This window comes from Nyctereutes procyonoides, unplaced genomic scaffold, assembly GCF_905146905.1.
Source record: "Nyctereutes procyonoides isolate TBG_1078 unplaced genomic scaffold, NYPRO_anot_genome, whole genome shotgun sequence".
Classification (NCBI taxonomy): domain Eukaryota; kingdom Metazoa; phylum Chordata; class Mammalia; order Carnivora; family Canidae; genus Nyctereutes; species Nyctereutes procyonoides.
In genome coordinates this window covers 45,587,774-45,608,135 of record NW_026575044.1, presented here as the reverse complement: position 1 = coordinate 45,608,135, position 20,362 = coordinate 45,587,774, and the positions used below count along the sequence as shown (strand labels likewise).

The following is a 20,362-nucleotide window of genomic DNA, read 5'->3' as shown; positions in this document are numbered from 1 at the left end:
GAATTTATTTAAATGTTAGCTGATTTCTTCTTGCTTACTTTGGTGGGGTCACCTTTTCCTCTAGTGCTCTGCCACAGGTTAAATATTTGAGTTTCTCAGCTGTCCCTAGAGGAACTTGTGCCTCCTTAGATTTCCATTACTTTGTTTCCTTGGAAATTCAGGTCTTTGATGGGCTCCAGAAGATTTTTAATTTTTCAGGGTATCTGACTTCTTCTCAATGTCAGAAAGTAACAGTCTTCTGTGGCTTTCTACATCCTACACAGAAATGGAGTTCTCCCTTAGTTTCCAGTAGCATTCTTATTTTATGAATCTTCTCTTATCTCTTTAAGGATATGAATTAGAGGTTCATCTACTTTTTTAACTTTTTGGTTTTAAGTCTTCGGTTCCCTGTATTATCTCTTTTTTCAAATTTCCTTTTTTTGTTCTTTTTGTTTGTTTTAATATATATTTATTGGGTTCTTCAAATCTCTGGTGAATCTTAGTTGTCCTTTCATTTTTAAGAATAAGGTCCTGAGAAGCAGAGTAAAATCTCTGGGTGCCCTAATGGAGCATCCCAGTGGGATTTTGAGATGTTTACCAGAGTGTTTTAGTTGGATACTCCAAAATGTCATAACTAGGACTTTTGTGCCAGGCCCCAAAGGAAAGGCTCCTCTTCCTGCTTCTGACTGGGGTGTATGTGTGGGGGAACGGGGGGTTGTGGGAGTTGTTGAGGGCTGAGGAAAGGGGCTACCCAAAATTTGAGAACCAGGTGCTGCAAGTGGCTGTTGTTCTATGAATAGGCTTTATCACTGTATAAGATCCCAAAGTCTATAATACCTTGTCTGTTTCAACCTGTCTAGAGACTAAATCCTTTAGCCTCTAGCCTGAATATGAGAGGGATAGTGGCCTAGTTGTATGGGCAAGGTAGGTGACCTAGTGTGTCTAACAGTTTCTATTCAGACTTTAAAACAATCATCTGCTGTTAGCCCCACACGACTGCTTTCAGAAGTATCTGATGCCGCCAGTTCCTGAAGCTTTCCAGAATTCTATAACATAAATTAACTTGCTCCTTTAACAGATTTGTTGTAGCTTTCTCAGTGCTGTGAAATCAATTTTCATTCATTTATTTCCTTTTCACACTTCCAAGAATTTCTGTTGACATTTCTCATCTGCTTTTGGCTTTTCACCTATTTTCAATGTGGCTTTATACCCTTGTACTAGTATAGTTTTATGTATTTTTTCACATGAGCTATATTTTTTATCCTGTTTTTAAAAATGTTGTGTTTCTCTTTCCACACAAGGTAGTTAGTTACTCCTCTCAAGGAAATAGCAATTGGTGCTAATCCCTGTGTATTAATTACCATGAGCTTAACTAGCATATCAAATGACTCCAAAATTTCAGTACCTTAACACATTAAGAATTGGTTTCTTGTTCCTCTCATAGTACAATTATAGTTAGTTCTGCTCCATGTAATTATTCTGGGACTGGAGCTCCTCCAGATACTTGGGAATCTTTTGGCAAAACCTGAAAATGGGAAAAGAACTAATGCTTGCACATGAGATGGCTTTAGGGGCCCAATTTGGAAGTGGCTTATTATATCATCTCTACCCACATCCTTGGGCTAGAACTCACTTGCATAGCTACACTTAACAGCATAGGAGCCCAGGAAATGTATTTTCCCAAGAGGAAGAGGAAAATGGTTGAACTATTAGCAGTCCTTTGCTATAAATACTTTCTTTATTGCCATATGATTGCATATAATGTACACATACATACTCATACATCCATATATTTGTGAACCCATATCCTTTTAAAAAATTGCTTGTGCAAAAATGGGATTATATTATATACATATTTTTCCGTTGTCTTTTTATCTTGCTCAGCTGTGTTTCATGGCAAATCTTTGCAACTCATTTGGCATAGTTCTGACTCTTTATAAAGGGTACATAATATTCCATTATGTGTTGCATAAAAATTAATTCAGCATTTTCTCTGTTGATAAGTATTCATTTAAAAATGCCTTTATTGATATTTTGGTGGCATTTAAAGGGAAATGGGGTTAAGTCTATATGCTCATTTATACATTTTCAAATTGGAAGTCTAGCATTCAGACTAGTTGTGAATGTATGCTAAATGCAAGATTATTTCCAGAAATAAAACTGTAATATTTTATATTTTCAGAGGTAATGAAATGTAGTTAATAGGGGTAACAACAGTTGATTTCTATAGATTCTCTAGAATCATCAATTTGCTGGACATATTATCAAATATTCTAGATGTCTGAGGACACATAGAAATATTTTAACAAACTATGTTTTGATATTGAATAACTACTTATCTTTACTTCATAATTTCTTTGCAAAGCTAAAATTACATTAGCAAAATTCATAATATAAATAAGTCTTGTAATTAATTGCAACATTAACTGCTAACTTTTTAAGGCACACACATGATTACTCTATTTTAAATGGGATTTTGCTTTTTCCTATGGATAGTTTCTATTGGCATAAGGAATGTAGGAGCTCAGAGGAAAATGTACACTATTTATTAATTGAATAGGTATTAAGTACCTACTAAGCATGAGATCCAGCTAAGAGCTAAGGATCTAACAAAGAACAATATGGATATAACATGTGAGGATTGTTAGTCATGGGATATTACTCAGTGGAATATTGTATAGTTTGTGAAACTGAGAGAAAAATAGAAGCAAAATAACCAGTATATTTTCTGTAATGTTAGCTATTGAGAGCAGAGACAGAAAGAGAGAGAGACAAAGGGACAGAGAGAAATAGAGGCAATTACTCTATCTTGAGTGCCTGTCATTTACCAAACACTAGGTTGAATTTGGCACCATGGGAGCCATGGTCCTTTGGAGGCAGTTCTGCTGGGAGCTCATCCACTGTAGTACAGATAGATTTTTTTTCCTGAAAGTGTTTTTACTAGATGGAGAAGAGACTCCATTTCTTTAGTCTATTCCTAATACACTTCAGCTCAGCCATACTTTGAGCAAAACAATCAATTACAAAATAAGCTCCTTGATACGTACCTGAAGTACTGATCATTTATTCTATAGACTGAAAGTTCTCTGTGCTTTAGGATCTGATGATCAAGAAACAAACCTGATATACTGTTACAAATATTAGGGGGTCTAACTTGTGTTCTTTTAACAGAGGCTATTTTAACTTTGATTGTAATGAGCTGAATATGGGTGCAAGACTTTTGGCATCTAAGGTACCAGTTATAACTGTGAAGTCAGTTTTAATATATATTTTGAAAACAAAATTGAGTTCACCTGAATTAAGCTTAGCAGTGATTGAGATAACTGTTCTCATGTCTTGTATTACTTTTGTCTTGGATTAAATAGTGACCACTGTCTAACATTGGATACTACTGATTCCGTGATGTTAAGATCATTTTCACAAAGAGCCGCTCCATGTGTGCAGCACCTACTAAGTGGAGTAGCAGCACACAGGGAACTGTCTGTAGTCTCTACCATTGGGAGGCTTGGACTTTTGGCTGTGTTATCTCACTGCCTTGTCAGGGCTATCTGAAACAGAGAAATAAATAGGTAGTGTCTGAGGGGCATTCTTAGACAATCCATTCTCTTAAAATGATGGCCAAAGCCTGTGAGGGCTTCCCCAGTGCTAGATGTATGGCTCTCATCCCTCTATTAATGCTTCCTCTTGACTCTAAATGCAGCCCACAGAGCACTCACCAAACCTCAGAGCGACTCTTTGCAAGTCTTGGTTTCTGTAGATTGCAGGTCAGGAGACCAGGGCTCTAGCTTTGGCTTCGTTATTAGCTGTCTTGCCTTAGACAAGTCACTTAAGATGCTGGGTCTCACTTTTCTCATCAGTACAGTGAAGAGTTAAATGAAGTGCTCTCTTAAATCTGTCTAGCACCTGTGTTTCTGTCTTTTCTGACTGAACGTTCTCAGTAGGACTCCTGACACATCCTTTTTTATTGCTGGTTATTAAACAGGACTGTTGTCTATTACCTAAAAACTGCTTGCCCTGGGATGTCTATAATTTTTGGTTTCTGGATTGGCCACTGATATAATTATGGTTGTCATGCTTCTCTAGGTTCCATGGGACAGGTTACATAGACCAGAATGCCAGGAACTTAAGGGCTTGTGCTATTTATTTTATTTTATTTTTTAAATTTAAATTCAATTTGCCAACATACAGTATAACACCCAGTGCTCATCCCATCAAGTGAAGGACTTGTGCTATTTATTCATGACCCTAATTCTTTAGACTGTTCCAGTGGCAAAATTATGTTTCTAATGAGGCTATTGTTCCTGGGGGTAAAATAATGGAGGATATTGTTATAAGAAGAGTCTGTAGTCAACGGGACATTTAAATGGGTCCTTCTTATATGGGACAAACAATTGAGGAGTATTGCATTTGCCTTGTACAGGTGCCAGAAATCAGGTGGCCTTCCCTTGGTCCTGTCTAATCTATAGTGCTATTTAGAATCTTAGCCAGTATTGGTATAGGAGCACCAGCTTGTTCTAATGGCACCTCTGAATACCACCAACATCAGCAGGCAGATTTTATGTCAGTGTTTCATGCATTATTTTGAGGCTACACCAATATAATTATGGCTCACATATCTGTCATTCTTCGCCACCATGATATCAAATGCAAATCTCTTAAGAATTACATTTTAGTTATTCGGCAAATATTTACCAAGTATTTTTTGAGTGATGACTACATACTAGGCACTGTTCTAGACTCAGAGAGAATAGCAGTGAAGTGAACAAATCCCTGTCTCAAGGCAGTTACGTTTTTAAAGAGCAAGAGAACGAATATGTAAAATATTCAGAGAAGGACTTCCTGAAAATATGACATTTGAGTAACAACTTAAAGGAGGTGAGGTGGGCAGTTGGGAGGGTGCTTGGGGAAAAAACTTCCCTGGAAAGGAACAGCAAGTGCAGGGTCTGAGGAGGGAGACGTTGGCTGTGTCCTAGTTGGAGCAGGAGCAGAACGAAAGGGAGATGAGGTTGGAGTGGTAAGGGATGGCATGTCCTCGAGCGATGTAAGTAGCCCTTGGGATGACATGATTGAGGTATGTTTCCACTTATCTCTAAACTTGGCTTGACCTTAAGTTTCTCTGTTTTTGTGCCCTACCCCATATGCGTATCCTCTTTCTGGACTTCTTCTTGACCCTTAATTGTTTTAAACTCAAAGCACTGGGATTGACCTCTGCTTAGCAGCTTTTCCACACAGGGCTTCCTCTGTTGCCTTCTGGTTTTTTTATTTTTTATTTTATTTTTTAAATTTTTTTTAAAAAATTTTTTATTGGAGTTCAATTTGCCAACATATAGCATAACACCCAGTGCTCACCCTGCCTAGTGCCCCCCTCATTGCCCATCACTCAGTCACCCCAAACCCTTGCCCACTTCCCCTTCCACTACCCCTTATTCATTTCCCAGAATTAGGTGTCTCTCATGTTTTGTCACCCTCACTGATATTCTGTTGATAGCGAATTTTTATCTTACCCGAATAGTCTCCTATAGAACTGCTTCTCCTAGAGCAGTTCTCAGCAGTTTAGAGAGGCCCCTCCTCACTGAGGGCACAAGCTCTTCTGCTCCAACCACACCTCTTCCCTCCTGTGGCTGTCATCTGGTTGTCTTTTAGTTATTTGCTAATGTTAATTGAAGATATTTGTCATCTGGGTCGTCGTCTTCTCTAGAGAACACCTTGGGGGAACTCCAGGGGCTGCCTGGCAGGTGCCCTGCTTTGTAAGTTCCTTGATCCCAATATCCGACACATTTCCCTTGTTTGGTCACCCACATGGGCCCACAGCCACAGTGTGGACCTCATCTTTCCTCAGCATTTTCCCACCTCTGAAGTGTTCATCTTTCAATAATGTGGGATGATGTGGGTTGTGAATAAATGCATATACATTTCAGGCCTGCCTTCAGCCATGTTCGTGCTCTCACACTTGCCATACCACACCATGGCCTCCAGGAGGAGCTCACACTCCCAGGCCTGAGGCCTTGGAGGATGGATGGTCCCTTGGACGCTGGAGCTGTGGCTTATAGTACCAGGGGGAAGCAGTGGTTATGTGGGTAATGAAGTCAGACATAATTGTTCAAATCCCATTTCTTCCACTTACTAACTGCATAACACTGAGCAAGCTTCTCATGTTCTCTGAGCCTCACTTACAAAGTGAAGATGAAAGGCACACCCCATAGCATATGTGAGGAATAAATGACTTACTGCAAATGGAGTACTCAGTAGAAAGGCTACTGATAAAGGGAAACTAGTTAGATGTTGCTTTCTTTAGACAAGGGAAGAGGTTAAAGGCTATTGTTCCATGGGCTGGTCTCATATATTTCTTGAAACAAGAAGGAATTTAAACTTTTGAAAAGCTTCTGTCTCTTGTGTGGAATCAGAAAAGACCCCAAATAGCCAGGGGAATATTGAAAAAGAAAACCAGAGCTGGGGGCATCACAATGCCAGATTTCAGGTTGTACTACAAAGCTGTGGTCATCAAGACAGTGTGGTACTGGCACAAAAACAGACACATAGATCAATGGAACAGAATAGAGAATCCAGAAGTGGACCTTCAACTTTATGGTCAACTAATATTCGATAGAGGAGGAAAGACGATCCACTGGAAGAAAGACAGTCTCTTCAATAAATGGTGCTGGGAAAATTGGACATCCACATGCAGAAGAATGAAATTAGACCACTCTCTTTCACCATACACACAGATAAACTCAAAATGGATGAAAGATCTAAATTGAGACAAGATTCCATCAAAATCTTAGAGGAGAACACAGACAACACCCTTTTTGAACTTGGCCACAGTAACTTTTTGCAAGATACATGCATGAAGGCAAAAGAAACAAAAGCAAAAATGAACTTTTGGGACTTCATCAAGATAAGAAGCTTTTGCATAGCAAAGGATACAGTCGACAAAACTAAATACAACCTACAGAATGGGAGAAGATATTTGCAAATGACGTATCAGATAAAGGGCTAGTTTCCAAGATCTATAAAGAACTTATTAAACTCAACAGCAAAGAAACAAACAATCCAATCATGAAATGGGCAAAAGACATGAACAGAAATCTCACAGAGGAAGACATAGACATGGCCAACATGCACATGAGAAAGTGCTCTGCATCACTTGCCATCAGGGAAATACAAATCAAAACCACAATGAGATACCACCTCACACCATTGAGAATGGGGAACGTTAACAAGACAGGAAACAACAAATGTTGGAGAGGATGTGGAGAAAGGGGAACCGTCTTGCACTGTTGGTGGGAATGTGAACTGGTGCAGCCACTCTGGAAAACTGTGTGAAGTTCCTCAGAGAGTTAAAAATAGACCTGCCCTACGACCCAGCAATTGCACTGCTGGGGATTTACCCCAAAGATACAGATGCAGTGAGAAGCTGGAACACCTGCACCCTTTTGTTTTTAGCAGCCATGTCCACAATAGCCAAACTGTGGAAGGAGCCTCGGTGCCCATCGAAAGATGAATGGATAAAGAAGATGTGGTTTATGTATACAATGGAATATTACTCAGCCATTAGAAACAACAAATACCCACCATTTGCATCAATGTGGATGGAACTGGAGGGTATTATGCTGAGTGAAGTAAGTCAATGAGAGAAGGACAAACATTATATGGTCTTATTCAGTTGGGGAATATAAAAAATAGTGAAAGGGAATAAAGGGCAAAGGAGAGAAGATGAGTGGGAAATATCAGTGAGGGTAACAAAACATGAGAGATACCTAAGTCTGGGAAACGAACAAGGGGTAGTGGAAAGGGAGGCGGGTGGGAGGTTGGGGTGACTGGGTGATGGGCACTGAGGGGGGCACTTGACGGGATGAGCACTGGGTGTTATGCTATATGTTGGCATATGTTTACAAAAAAAAAAAAAGAAAAGAAAAGCTTCTGTCTCATTGTCAGACAGTTGTGTGGTCGCATCTGGCTCTTGCCCCTTCCGCTGTTGCCTCACCTCTACATTCCCCAAACTCCAAGGAAAGCAAGACTTCAGGAGGAGGACCGGGGACCAAGTGGCTTTTGCAAGCCTCCCTAGGCAATGAGACATTCTTCTCTTCTTGGGCTCATTGAACAGGGAACATGTACATAATACATGTTTTCCTTTTTTTGTACATACATAATGCATTTCTAGAGAGTGCTGTAGATGCAGTTATTGCTTCAGAAACATCTAAAAATAGTCACAGCCTTTTTTTTTTTCACTTATTGATCCCCAAAAGAGCAAAAAAGATTATTTCTTTTGTAGCAGCTTGCCAAATTTCTTTAGGGCCTGGAGCAGCACTAATTGCTTCCTGTCTTGGTCACGGCATGTTCATTCCTCAACCCACCACACGCTGCTTTGCTTAGCTATCATTCCAGGGAATCTGCTGCTTGGGTCTCTGGTAAAGAACCTAGAGCAGACAAGAGGGGACCCTGGTGCTGAAGGGGCAAGATGTGAGCATATTCAGAACCTATGCAGAAATGTGGAAATCCAAAATACAAGGAACGAACTTGGACAGTTATTAAAAATATGACTTACAAAAATAAATGAAATGCAGAAATAATTATTGAAACAGAAGGTATGTAACATAACTCATATAGACAAGAACAAAAGCAAAGGAAACTCTGAGAGAGCTTTTTTAAAAAAAAAAATCCAGCTAAAAACATGCTTACAGAAGTTAGATAAAGCAAACCGGTTAGGAAAGTAAACGTGAATGGTTTTCAAAATCCATTTAGAAGATGTTTAAAATAGATACACCTGAAAGAAAAAAAATAGATACACCTGAAACAAAATAATTTAAAATAAATGATGGGAAAATTTTATCAAGAAAACATAAACAGAAAATAACAGGATGACACATAATTTAATTTTTAGTAAAAATAATTTTTAAAAAAGATTTTATTTATTTATTCATGAGAGACACACAGAGAGAGGCAGAGACACAGGCAGAGGGAGAAACAGGCTCCATGCAGGGAACCTGATGTGGGACTCGATCCTGGGTCTCCAGGATCATGCCCTGGGCTGAAGGCCGAGCTAAACCGCTGAGCCACCGGGGCTGCCCAAAAAGAAGAATTTGATGCAAAGTGCAGTCAAGGTGTCCAAAGGGACATTTTTTTCTATGTTAAATAAAAAGTGCAGTTACTAGTGAACATTACATATGCTGCTCTGTGCTGAGTAACAATCAAAATACGAAGCAAAATACCCCTTGATTCAGCAGTTTTACGCTTGGATGCATTCCAAAAGAAGTGTTTATTTCTGGTCACTAAAGAGAATGTGCTAGAATGTTTGTAGCAGCACTTTTCATAGTAGCTCCCAAATCAAAACTACCCAAATGACCATCACCAGTAGAATGGGTAAAGAATGGAGAAACCTTCACCCAATGGACATCTAAATGAATGTTATGCATACAGCAATCTGCATGAACCTCATAGTCGAAGTCCTGAGCAAAAGCTGTCCACCGCAAAAGAGCACATGCTGTATGATTCCATTTATACAAAGGAAAAAATGGAACAAACAGATAAAGACTCCTAACTCTGGGAAACGAACTAGGGGTGGTGGAAGGGGAGGAGGGAGAGGGGTGGGGGTGAATAGGTGACGGGCACTGAGGGGGGCATTTGACAGGATGAGCACTGGGTGTTATTCTGTATGTTGGCAAATTGAACACCAATAAAAAATAAATTTATTATTAAAAAATAATAATAATAATAATAATAATAATAATAATAATAATAAAAACAGAGCTAATCTGAGAGGATGAGAGTTTCTCTTTGCAGAGAGGGGCCAGTTGCTAGAAGGGAGCACAATGGGGAGGGGGTGTTCTGTGTTCTGGTTACATGGCTATGCTAATTTTGTGAATAATATTCAGGCTGCTTACTTGACTTGTATATTTTTCTTTAAATAAATTTTGTTTTAGTTAAAAAAAGGTAAAAAAATATACTTAGTAAATCTATTTTAGTAAAACTATGTATTTTTTATTTTAGTAAAAAATTTGTTTTAGTATTCATATTTATCTTAAAGATCAAGAAAAAATTATCAGAGAGACTAGAAAACTGTACAGAAAAACTGTTTTAGGGATGCCTGGGTGGCTCAGCAGTTAAGCATCTGCCTTTGGCTAAGGGCGTGATCCTGGGGTCCTGGGATTGAGTTCTGCATCAGGCTTCCTCATGGAGCCTGCTTCTTCCTCTGCCTATGTCTCTGCCTCTCTCTCTGTGTCTCTCATGAATAAATAAATAAAATCTTAAAAAAAAAAACCATTTTAGAGATTTTAGCATATTGCTTCAATAAAATTTTACTTAAATAAATAGATTTTTTAATAATACAGCTCTTTACATTGAATTAATGCATAACTGATTATACCTTAAAACATATATGTATGTTATGTATATACTTAAAAAATATTTAACTCTTGTTCCTATATTAGGCCAATAAGAATTCCTAAAGTCCCCAAATAGGAATTGTATAAACCATGTGACATTGTGAAACTGTCATGTGATAAACTAGATACTATTATTCATATTTTAAGCAACTACAAAAATTAACTATTTGAGATATCTCTGAAATAAATATTTGGCCAGTGACTAAATGAAGGTGACAGTTACAGATTGTAATAATAATGAATAATTATTTTTGAGAAAATAAAAATGAGACAAATAAGTATGTCATGAAAGTTTTTCCAGGTGTTTAAAGCTGTATTCAGTTCATAGTCTTGAATGCTTCTATTATTTAAAAAATGAAAATAAATCAGTTTTCTTTATAATTCAATTTGAAAAGTAAAAACAAACCTAATGGAAATAGGAGTAAAGAAGTAATAAGAATAAAAATGGCAAATGAAATAATTAGAAGAAATAAAAGAAAACAATAGAGCTGATGGATAAATCTAGGTACTTATTCCTTTAAAGGAAAAAGAAAACAGCACAATAATAGGTAATGTAATATAATTAGGAATAAAATAAAAAAATAAAGAGAAATAAGGAACTCTATTAGAAATTTTTTAAACATAGAATGCTTTATGCCATATTATACCCATATGTATATTTTAATTGCAATTGTAAATGGCAAACCTGGGAAATTGCAATTACAGAGATGTAATTAAGAGAATAAAACCCTAATAGATGCAGATGTATGGGAGGAGTTATAAAGATTAACCAGTTCATGGTCTGAGGTCAGACAGTGATTGTTTTTTTGTTTTGGTTTGTTTTTTGTTTTTTGTTTTTTGTTTTTTTTCAAACTTCTGGGTATAACCTGTCTCTGCCCAGTGTGCAGAGTACTATTTTACCTTGGCCAGCATACTTAACCTTGTTTATTGAATGAATGAACCAGTGAATGAGGGCTCTTTTGCTTTAGTGGGGATCACATAGCCCTCTCAGAGGTTAGTAAAAAGTTCGGTAATGTATGTGAGATTCTTACCATAGTGGCTATTAAATAGTGAGCATTCAGTTCACAATGGGTCAGGTGTCTTACAGTACATGGGAATCAAAAGGTCAATGAGTAATCTTTTGATATGTATGTATATTTTTCAGGTTATCCTGACCCAGAAAATTTTTCCTGGACAGAATATCTGGAAGCTACTCAAACTAATGCTGTTCCTGCCAAAGTTTTTAAAATGGTAAGTTTGTGTCTGAATACCTTCTCAACTTTAAACAATGTACATGTTGACTTCATTGGCAGTTTTAAATTATTCTAATTTTTTCTTTTCAAAGTCAAGTGTTATTTCCTAACCAATTTGCCTTGTTTTCATTTAAAACTACAAAGGAGGTGACTCTCCCCACACAAAGGTAATGATGGTCTCCCTACTTGAAAAGCACAGTAGGGACACCTGGGTGGCTCAGTGGTTGAGCATCTGTCTTTGGCCTAGGGGTGATCCTGGAGTCCTGGGGTCGAGGCCCACATCGGGCTTCTTGCATGGAGCCTGCTTCTCCCTCTGCCTTTGTTTCTCCCTCTCTCTCAATCTGTGTCACTCATGAATAAATAAATAAAATCTAAAGAAAGAAAGAAAGAAAAGCACAGTAGCCCATGCTAGCGCAGCTGAAGGCACTGCATCAACTTCAGATAATAGTAGAATCCTTCACTTCTGCTTGTATTCATCCATCACGTGGGAACTCTGAGCTTTCGCAGTCTCAGGGTCTGTTTGAAAGTCTTTAATGCCCTAATAGAATAGGTGAATCTCGTGTAGCCTGTGTGTGTTCCAGTTTTATCCATCTTGAGGCAAACACTGCCTTTAGCATTTGTTAGAACACCAATTTTTATGTTCAAATTTGTACTTACACATTTATTCCAGGTTGAACTGAGCATAAATGATTTAGTAAAAGATGGTGCATTGATAGTATAGTTAGAGATATTTATGTTCTAAAATGGTTTTCAAATTATTTCCTTTCAACTTGTGTGTTCCGGGCTTCCTGACTCATGTTTAATCAGAATTTTATATAGTGAGCTTCCACATATGATTCCATTTATATAAAGTTTTCTATGGATCAAAAGAGATTTGAAACAAAATGCTATTTCATTTTTTTAAAATTGATTATATAAGGATTTGGTAAATAAGTGTAATCAAATTAAGAAGGCTAGAAGTCCTGGAGTGCTTGAAAGGGCTTTAAGAATTGCAAAAACTCAGTAAGCAAAATACCAGCTGCTTGTATTATCTTTTTCTTTTTGTTTCTGTCAAAACTCATTGTAATTTTCCAAGAAGAAAATTACAGGAAAATAAAATTATGATTTAGTTAAAAAGCAACTTCCAGGCTCTTACATGGGATTATTATGGATTCACCTCAAGCTATATATCTTTGGCATCTGCAATATGAAACTGTACCTTTGTTATTGAACAGTGACCTTGGGGAGAGCAGAAAGATTTTCAAGCATCAGAGACCTAATTATAGTCAGTGTACTCCATTTAGTAAATGTAATAATGCATTTTGGAAGAAAATATGCTTCCACAAAAGCTGGAGAGAAACAAGCCCGGTATTGGAGAAAGATTTAACTGTGTATTACTCACATATCATGAGGATTTTATTTTCCAATTACCATTTCTAGACTTGAGAATTCAGTACACTTTTGTTTTCAATAAAGTCAGTTGAATACTTTTATATGTAATAGCTTTCAAAGTTAAACTTTTTGCCAATCTACGAACACTGTTGGACTTGTCTTTTGACTTTGATTTTTGGTATTTAAATTTCCTTGGTGTCAATTATTTTGTAAGTCCTGGTATATATTTTCCCATTTGGTGTGTGTGTGTGTGTGTGTGTGTGTGTGTGTGTGTGTGTTTCTGGGTGTCCATCATTATAGACTCTTGGCTCCTAGCATTTAAAAACTTGGAAGAAAGCTTAAATTAATACAATTTTTAACATGCTTACATTACAGATAAGTAACAAAAGCATAGGTTATGGCTTTAAATTACATTATGGTATGATTTTAAAACAGTTTAGCTGTGATAGTCATACAGCTTTTATCTATTTTAAAATTTAGATTTATAAAGGATTATGCTTATCCTTTCTAATTTTTTAGTAAATGATTTTGTGTTCTAGGTCCTATACTCCAAAACTGGGCAGCAAGAATAGTCAACAGTTTCTTAATTTATAAAGTTAATTTCAGAAAAAAATCCAAACAAATATATAAACTGTTAATAAATTAGAACTTTTCCTGAATCTGGTGATTATTAATGAATTCATGATTTAATCTCTTTTTAGCTATCTTGAAAATGACCAGAAAATTCTTTCTCCTCTCACAGGTTTTATGAAACTGGATAAAATAATATGTTTAATAAACCTTATGTGCCCTTAAACCTAAATTCCACTTATATTAATACAAGGTCTGAATGCAAAGTCAGAACAATTGCACTTTAGAAAACATGCGTGTCATTTCTGAGCCACTGGGTTTTGCAGACTTTTGTTCTTGTGATGTTTCAGCGGCCGCCCCATGGTTTTCTGCCGAGCATGAGACTCGAAGCGGTGGACAGACGGAACCCCAGGCTAATTCGCGTGGCTACGGTCATAGATGTGGATGACCAGCGAGTAAAGGTACTTCCGTACTTCGAGGAGGGCGCTGCTGTCCAGGTGCAGGCCTGCCCCTCCAGCGAGGCTCTGGTTTCTTGGCACAGGGGGAGGAGAAAACTTGCACTCACGGCGTGTAGAGATTGCCAGCTGACGCCTACTTGGCATGGGCAATCCTGGATTTGATACAACTAATTCTGAGAGGGATTCTAACATGCTCTTTTATGGATTTGCTGTTTAGACATTATACGTTTTTTCCTTTTTCTTTTTTTTTTCCAAAGCTTCCTTTTATTGCTATTATCAGCTTTTTTGGAAATAGTCATTAAACACCTTAACAAGAACAAGTAAGTCTTTGTTTTCTACTGTTCTTTGTTCGATCAAAGAAAAAGGAATAAAAGGACTTCAGTCATGTAGCTGAAACAAAAATGCAGATTTTGAAGTTAATATTTTATGAACAGATTTCTATACTGTCCTTATTGTGAAACCTATTTTTTTAAATGCACACATCTTCAAAATGAAATTTTCTTAAAATGGGAGCTTTTCATTTTTTTAGAGGAAGCTAAAAGTTGTGGTATTCAGTAAATCTACACCATATGACAGTTTAAAATTATTTTCCACCCACAGTTTATTTCATACTCATAAAAAAATTCAAGTCAACTACTTTTAATAGGCACTATCAAGATGCGTTTAAGTTTGATATAGTTTGCTCTGATTTAAAACAAATCTTTTTTGCTATGTGTTTTACTTGAAAACCATTTTTATTTCATCTCTTAAAGAATAATCAGTACATATATTTCAGTAAAACTTAGAGATGTGTATTTCACTGTAGATTATCAAGAATTAGCTGTTTCTTTTATTCTGACAAATGAAAATAATTATGCCAAACACTATTCAGTACTAATACATTGTAGGTATTTTCTCTCATTATCTTGTTCTTAATGTTTTATTTTATTTTATTTTATTTATTTATTTTATTTTATTTATTTTATTTTATTATTTTATTTTATTTTTTATTAATGATAGTCACACAGAAGAGAGAGAGAGAGAGGCAGAGACACAGGCAGAGGGAGAAGCAGGCTCCATGCACCGGGAGCCCGATGTGGGATTCGATCCCGGGTCTCCAGGATCACACCCTGGGCCAAAGGCAGGCGCTAAACTGCTGCGCCTCCCAGGGATCCCTTAATGTTTTATTTTGAATTGAATTTTAAGCATATTGCTCAAATTCTTACTTATCTGTGGCTCTTGACTGCTTACTCTTATAGCACTTACTCTGGGAATAACTTTGGATATCATAATTATTTTATAAATTCAGGAGTATTTTTTAAAAGATTTTACTTATTTATTTGAGAGAGTGCAAGAGAGGGAGAAGCAGCTCCACGTGAGGCTCAATCCCACAACCCTGAGATCATGACCTGAGCTGAGACCAACAGTTGAAAGCTTAACCAACTGAGCCACCCAGGACCCCCAAACTTCAGAAATATTTTGTCGCTGAAAATCAGTCTCAAGTCTTTTTATCTGAATTCTCATTTAACTTTCATTATAAAATTACTGCATTTGTAGGAATAATTCAATCTTAATAGTACATCAAATCTTACTTAGAATTTTAATTGACAGATTTTCTTGTGATTCATAATATACATACTGTGTTACCCATTGAATGTATTCGCCGGCTTATTTATGTGATCATATTGGGTTAACACATTACCTTAAAATATTTGAAAAACTAGTTCCTAAAGTGAATTTGGTGTATTTCTTACTTACTATCTCAACATTGATCCATTTAAATCTCTGAGAATTTAGTTGATCCTTCCAATGAAATATTTCAAGTATCTTCTCCTTCTCCTTTCTCTTTCATGGTAATTGCCTTGTCCTTTACGGTAAGGAAAGAGTTGGAAAGTGGTTGGTCTCTCTGACAGGATTAGAACCTTGAGTGTTATTTCTTTGTGCAAATTGGAAGTACCTTTAGGATTTTAGGAAGAAATTAAGATGTGTTTACACAGCTGATGCTCTCTACCCTGTGATATGGTGCTTTATAAGATGTGAAATGAATTGCTTCCACATACCATTCAGTATGTTGAAATGTATCAATCCTGAAATGGACATAAATGTCTTAGGGCTTGTGTCACACTTTGGGTCTCACAAACAGTCTCTACCCCCTTGCAGCCCATTCCTGGGATGAACCCTTCTGCCACGTTCTGCACCCTCTGTTCTGCACCCTTTCCTAGTCATTGCTGCAGTTGGGTACATGCTTATCCTGTCCCATGAAGTACAAGGGGAAAGAATGTGGGCCAGAAGTTTACAAATAGAAACAAATCACAAAGGAGATTCAGAAGTATGCCTTAAAATTCCACTCAACAGTGTTCCCGAGGAGAAAAAGGCATTGAAAATGAGCGTCAGGTGTTTCCCTCTGAATTCCTATTTAAGGAAGTTGAAGGGAGTGGGTGAACTGTCTCTGTGATTGAAAATGCAATTGACGCTTCCCTGACCTCCTTGTTGTCCAGCACATTTCTCTATTCATTTATTAATGTGCTGACCATATTCTTCTATAGTTCGTTCATTCTTTCTTTTTTCTTTACTTTTTCTTTTCCTTCCTTCTCTTCTTTCTCTTTCTTTCTTTCTTTCTTTCTTTCTTTCTTTCTTTCTTTCTTTCTTTCTTTCCTTCTTTCTTTCCTCCCTCCCTCCCTCCCTCCCTCCCTCCCTCCCTCCCTCCCTCCCTCCCTCCCTTCCTTCCTTCCTTCCTTCCTTCCTTCCTTCCTTCCTTCCTTCCTTGTAATTTCCTCTTTTAAAGTCTATCTCCTTCCAAGACTGTTTTTATCATTGACATTGGCACATGGTGCTTAATATATGTGGGAATCAAAGAGTGAGTGAACGAGCGAATGGCATTGCATATACTCTGGTATCCTGGTATTTGAGTGTGTGAAATAATTGTGTTAGTCAAAAAATAGTCTTCCCTCATTCTTAATCCCTCTCCTAATTACTCTTCCATTGGAAATCCAGTTCAGCATAATGTATTAGAAAGTGACATAGGATACACTGATCTAGGTTTGAATTTCAGCTCTGACTTATTTAACTGTGTTATTAACTTGGTGGTTACTCAGTATATTTGAACCTCTCCTTATCTGTAAAGTGATGTGGTCAATAATGCCTACTTTGTTGGGTTATTGTGATCACTGAACATTCAGTGAAGTAGCATATATATAATACCCGAAAATGTGCCTGACTTTCTCTAGCACTTAAGTCGTAGCTGCTGTTATCAGCCAGTACAAATGCCCTGTCCTACTCTCCCTGGGTGCCTTTATTATCTGTGTTGATGAAGAGGCCTCATGAAAATACTTGTTATTGGTAGGTGGGAAAGGAACAAGCTCATGCTCCCTGGTGAGATTGACTGGGATTCCTCTGGGAGTGCTCGCATCACATGCCATTGGCTGACTGTTGAGAGGAGAGTCAGCCTGTGGGACCAAAAGACCAATATCAAAGATGATGATAATGATGACAATAGCACTTAGTTTTTATCAGATGACCCTCTTATAAGGGCTTTCTATGCATTAGTGTATTCTCACAGTCACCATAGGACACAAGGTGTGATTATTAGACTAATTTTTTTAAATTGAAGTTCGATTTGCCAACATATAGCATAATACCCAGTGCTCACCCCATCAAGTGCTCTCAGTGCCCATCACCCAGTCACCCCATCCCACTGCCCACCTCCCCTTCCGCTACCCCTTGTTTGTAACTCAGAGCTGGACAGAAGAATGAAACTACACTCCCAATTTTAAACAGAGGTTTTCAACCTAGAGCTTATAATCTTCCCACTCCGTCTCCTCTTCTCCTCTTATTGTCATAAATATCCCACTTCCTAATGGGACAGCAGAAGTCTAGGGTGGGGACTGAATTCACTCCTAACCCACCCTACTTTGTCCTTTGTGCTGAGCCCCAATTGCCTGTCTTCCCTAGAGGTTTGTGTGGTAGTGCCAGCACTTCCTGGCAGAGTGCAGTAGTTAGGGAAGACTAACTTTTTTCCTTTATGCCAGTCCCCAGATATGAAGTTGCCCTTATGTGCTTCATTAATTCTATTTTTGAGGCAGCTTTTTTGAGATATAATTCACACACCATAAAATTCACTGGTTTTGAGTATATTCCCAGAGCTGTGCAACCATTTCCACTATCTAAATTTAGAACACTGTCATCTTCCGCAGAAGAAAGTTCATACTCCCAGCAATGATTCCTCAGTCTACACCTGCTCTCAGCCCCTGGCAATCACTAATCTACTTGCTGTCTCTATGGGGTTGCCTATTCTGAACATGTCATACAAATGGAATCATGTCATATGCGATCTTTTGTACTTGGCTTATTTCATTTAGCATAATGTCTTAAAGATTTATCCATCTTGTAGCATGTATCAATACTTATTAATTTTTATTTCTGAATAGTATCCCATTGTATGGATCTCCCACATCTTGTCTATCCATTCATCATTTATAGACATGTGGGTCGTCTCCATTTTTTGGTTATTTTGAATAATGCTGCTATGAACATTTGTGTGTTTTTGTGTGGACATATGTTTTCATTTCTCTTGGTTATATCTCTAGGAGTAGAATTTCTGGGTCATATGGTAACTCTTTGTTTTACATAGTGACTGCCCCATTTTACATTCTCTCTAGCAGTATATGAAGGTTTTAGTTTCCCTACATCCTTACCAAAATTTGTTATCATCTGTTTTTATTTATTTTTTAATTTTAGCTAGCCAGATATGCCTTATATGTGTAGATACAAAGAATCTAAATTATTATAGTTAACATGTGACTGCTAATAATACATTGGCCTGAAGGAGCAGGATCCAGTGACTTCCTGGTGGTTGTAGTAGAGGAAATGATAACAACAGTAGATGGTATCAGGCTCAGAAGTCACAGAAGTATAATCAGTGGAGTAAGAAGACCAACTTATTGAATATGGATTTTGTTCCAGATATTTAGCTAAATATGTTGTATATTTTACCCTCATATCCACAACAACTCTTTTTTTATACTTGTATTTTTATTGAGGTATAACTGATGTGTGACACTGTATTACAAGTTTCAGGTGTACAGCATAACGGTTTTTATTGATTTTAGGGGGGGGATCTCTCTGTCTCCTGGATCTGAATGCCGGTTTCCCTTCCCAAGTTAGGGAAGTTCTCAGCTATGATTTGTGCAAATACAGTTTCTGGACCTCTGTCCCTTTCGGCCCCTCAGGAACCCCAATTAAATGTAGATTTTTCCTTCTGAGGCTGTCATTTATTTCCCTTAACCTATCCTCATGATCTTTTGTTTTTCTCTTTTTTCCTCAGTTTCCCTCCTTGCCATCAGCTTGTCTTCTATGTCACTCACTCGTTCTTCTATCTCGTTAACTCTCATCATTAGGACTTCCAGTTTGGATTGCATCTCATTCAATTGATTTTTAATTTCGGCCTGATTAGATCTAAATTCTGCAGTCATGAAGTCCCTTGAATCCTTTATGCTTTTTTCTAGAGCCACCAGTAGCTTTATAATTGTGCTTCTGAATTGGCTTTCTGACATTGAATTGTAATCCAAATTTTGTAACACTGTGGGAGAGAGGACTGTTTTTGATTCTTTCTTTTGAGGTGAGGTTTTCCTTCTAGTCATTTTGCTCAGTGCAGAGTGGCCAAAAACAAGTTGTACTTGATAGAAGCGCTCATTCTTCTCACTGTAGCATTCCATCTGTTCTCTCTTTAAATCTTAGAACGAATTCATAGGTTTTCAGGATGATTTGAAAGTTATCTAGGTAAGTTGGTGGGGACAGGTGACTTGGGACCCTACCCTTCCGCCATCTTGCCCCAATTCTTCAGGTGTACAGCATAGTGATGAACTATTTATTTACACTGAGAAAGGGTCACCACAGTAGGTCTAGTTACACAAAACTCTTACACATACATTCTTTCTTCTTTATAGTTAGCATGGAGACTTTAAGTAATTTGACCCATATTTCCTAGTCAGGTGGAAGAACTGGCTATAAACTTAGATATTTCTAACTCCAAAGCCAATGCTCTCATTTCAGATATTATCCTGTAGCTGTGATAAGCCATGAGAACTTGAGACTATAAATTGTCAGTGTTGGTGGGGTAGAGGGCAGTAGCAGCCTGATTCAGGATTCTCTACTCTTGGTCTCTTAAGTCCACTGGCATTGGTCAAGTCAAATATTCTGATTTTTGTACTGAAACTATTAAGTTGGTAGTGTACTGTTGAGTTACAAAGTTTTTCTTGCCATGGCAGGGTTTTAAGATGCTTGTTTTTACTTGTGTTGATTACTGTGTTTATTAATTACCATGGTTACTCTAATAAATATTTATGATGTACTCAGTGTGTATCATGTTCAATTTATAGCCAGCTATTATGTT

At 37.4% G+C, this 20,362-nt stretch overlaps 1 protein-coding gene across 2 annotated transcripts in view; it reads left to right on the top strand.

Annotated features, from left to right (window-relative positions):
* The window catches only part of L3MBTL4 (L3MBTL histone methyl-lysine binding protein 4), a 442,980-nt gene that overhangs the window by 181,573 nt on the left and 241,045 nt on the right, over positions 1 to 20,362 (top strand). For both annotated transcript variants that reach the window (XM_055324067.1, XM_055324068.1), the window contains 2 exons: positions 11,506 to 11,591; positions 13,885 to 13,995. In XM_055324067.1, coding sequence (XP_055180042.1) covers positions 11,506 to 11,591; positions 13,885 to 13,995 — 197 coding nt within the window. The remainder of the gene's footprint in view (positions 1 to 11,505; positions 11,592 to 13,884; positions 13,996 to 20,362) is intronic.